A 1,976-nucleotide genomic window follows, 5' to 3' on the forward strand; every position below is an offset into this window, starting at 1 on the left:
TTCAAGCGATTCTCCTGCCTCAGCCTCCCGAGTAGCTAGGATTACAGGCGACCGCCACCACGCCCGGCTAATTTTTGTATTTTTAGTAGAGATGGGGGTTTCACCATGTTGGTCAGGCTGGTCTCGAACTCCTGACTTCAGGTGATCTGCCTGTCTTGGCCTCCCAAAGTGCTGGGATTACAGGCGTAAGCCACCGCGCCCCGCTCCATGACAAAACACTTGAGTGGCCTTTTTTTTTTTCCCTAGAGACGGAGTCTTGCTCTGTCACCCAGGCTAGAGTGTAATGGCACAATCTCGGCTCACTGAAACCTCCGCCTCCTGGGTTCAAGCGATTCTCTTGCCTCAGCCTCCCAAATAGCTGGGATTACAGGCACGCGCCACCATGCCCAGTTAATTTTTTGTATTTTTTAGTAGACACAGGGTTTCACCACATTGGCCAGGATGGTCTCGACCTCCTGACCTCGTGATCTGCCCGCCTCGGCCTCCCAAAGTGCTGGGATTACAGGCATGCGCCACCGCGCCCATCTGGCTTTATACTTTATACAGTGGGTCTGGTAAAGTAATACACATAAAGACAGAGTTATATTCATGATATTGGGGGTGGGGCAAAACTTACAAACAGCAAACTGAACCATAAACAAAGTGTCTTTTTGTTTTATTGGCTTCCAACATTTATAAAAATCCTTTTCCCTCATTTTGATGGTGAAAGGCCTAATAAACGTACTGCAACACAATAAAATATCTGTTACAAAAACTGAAGATTCCTGGAATAACTTGGATATTCAAGAGAAACACGTTTAGGAAGATGAACCAGCCCAGCCAGAAAACAGGCCAGACCTTCTATCGCTGCCAAGCTCTTCTGGAGCAGGCTTGCTCTCTAGCTTGGGCAAAAAAAGGGATGGAAGGACATCCTGGAAAGGAGCTCAACTCTGCTCCCCCCACCCACCTTGCTAGAAGCTCACAGATGCTGTGTGTACCTCCAAGGCCCAGAGGACAGGCACTGTCAAGGGGAACGGAAGCGTCGCACTTCATCCACGCCCTCCTGGACAAGCACCATATCAATTCTACGAGAACATTTCTGCCTCTATTAAGCACACTCAACAGCATCTAGGCCTGAGTATCACACTTACTACCTAACCCTTGGGAGAGGCCCCCACAAAACCCCTCAGAAATATAAAAACAAGGAGCAACAGTCACAGGTCTCTCTAGGGTGGCAGTGGACTAGGGAGATGACAAACTCCACTCCTGCTTGCCCACCACCCTCACAGGACTACCTGTGCCTACCTGGAGGAAGAGGAGGTTTGTGTGACATGCCTGGTCCCAGAAGTCTCCCTGGTGCCAGCCAGCCATGCCTTGGCCTCTCAGGTAATGTGAAATAGCTAAATGACTGGGTGGAGAAAAAGTGGGGGTGGTGGGAAGTCTGGGCATTCGTGGGGGAACTGGGGCAGGGAGGTCCACGCCTGTGTGCCTCATCAGTCACTCTCAACATTGAGGGAAACCAGGAATTAAGCACAATTAAAGAAGAGAAGGCAGCGGAATCAAGACAGAAAGATGGTGGAGAGGTCTCGGTCTTACCCTGCAACCAATTGCTCATCGGTTGGAGGACATGGCTCGCTGAAATGGGAACAGGACCATCAAGACCAAACAAAAACATATCGCTTTTTTAAAAACCATGAAAACTTACAAGCCTATTTTATAAAAAACTGTACTAAAGTCTAGGAGAAGTGCCACCATTAAGCATTACCATTGAGCATCGTGACTAAGCAACTTACCAGACAAGAAACAGGGTCACACACACCCCATGCTGAGAAACAGATCACACACTCCCCACGCTGAGAAACAAGGTCGCATACTCCCCACGCTGAGACACAGGGTCGCACCCTCCCCACGCTGAGACACAGGGTCGCACCCTCCCCACGCTGAGACACAGGGTCGCACCCTCCCCACGCTGAGACACAGGGTCGCACGCTCCCCAC

The 1,976-nt window shown here is 50.3% G+C and overlaps 1 protein-coding gene across 5 annotated transcripts in view; it reads right to left on the bottom strand.

Annotated features, from left to right (window-relative positions):
• NPRL3 (nitrogen permease regulator-like 3 (S. cerevisiae)) overlaps positions 1–1,976 on the bottom strand; it is a 60,382-nt gene that overhangs the window by 38,882 nt on the left and 19,524 nt on the right. The window contains exon 4 of one of the 5 annotated variants that reach the window (XM_011960058.1): positions 1,576–1,614. The exons of the other annotated variants lie outside the window; for them this stretch is intronic. Within the exon in view, the coding sequence (XP_011815448.1) occupies positions 1,576–1,614 (39 nt within the window). The remainder of the gene's footprint in view (positions 1–1,575; positions 1,615–1,976) is intronic. 5 annotated transcript variants of the gene reach the window in all.

Source organism: Colobus angolensis, unplaced genomic scaffold, assembly GCF_000951035.1.
Source record: "Colobus angolensis palliatus isolate OR3802 unplaced genomic scaffold, Cang.pa_1.0 Scaffold502, whole genome shotgun sequence".
Taxonomy (NCBI): domain Eukaryota; kingdom Metazoa; phylum Chordata; class Mammalia; order Primates; family Cercopithecidae; genus Colobus; species Colobus angolensis.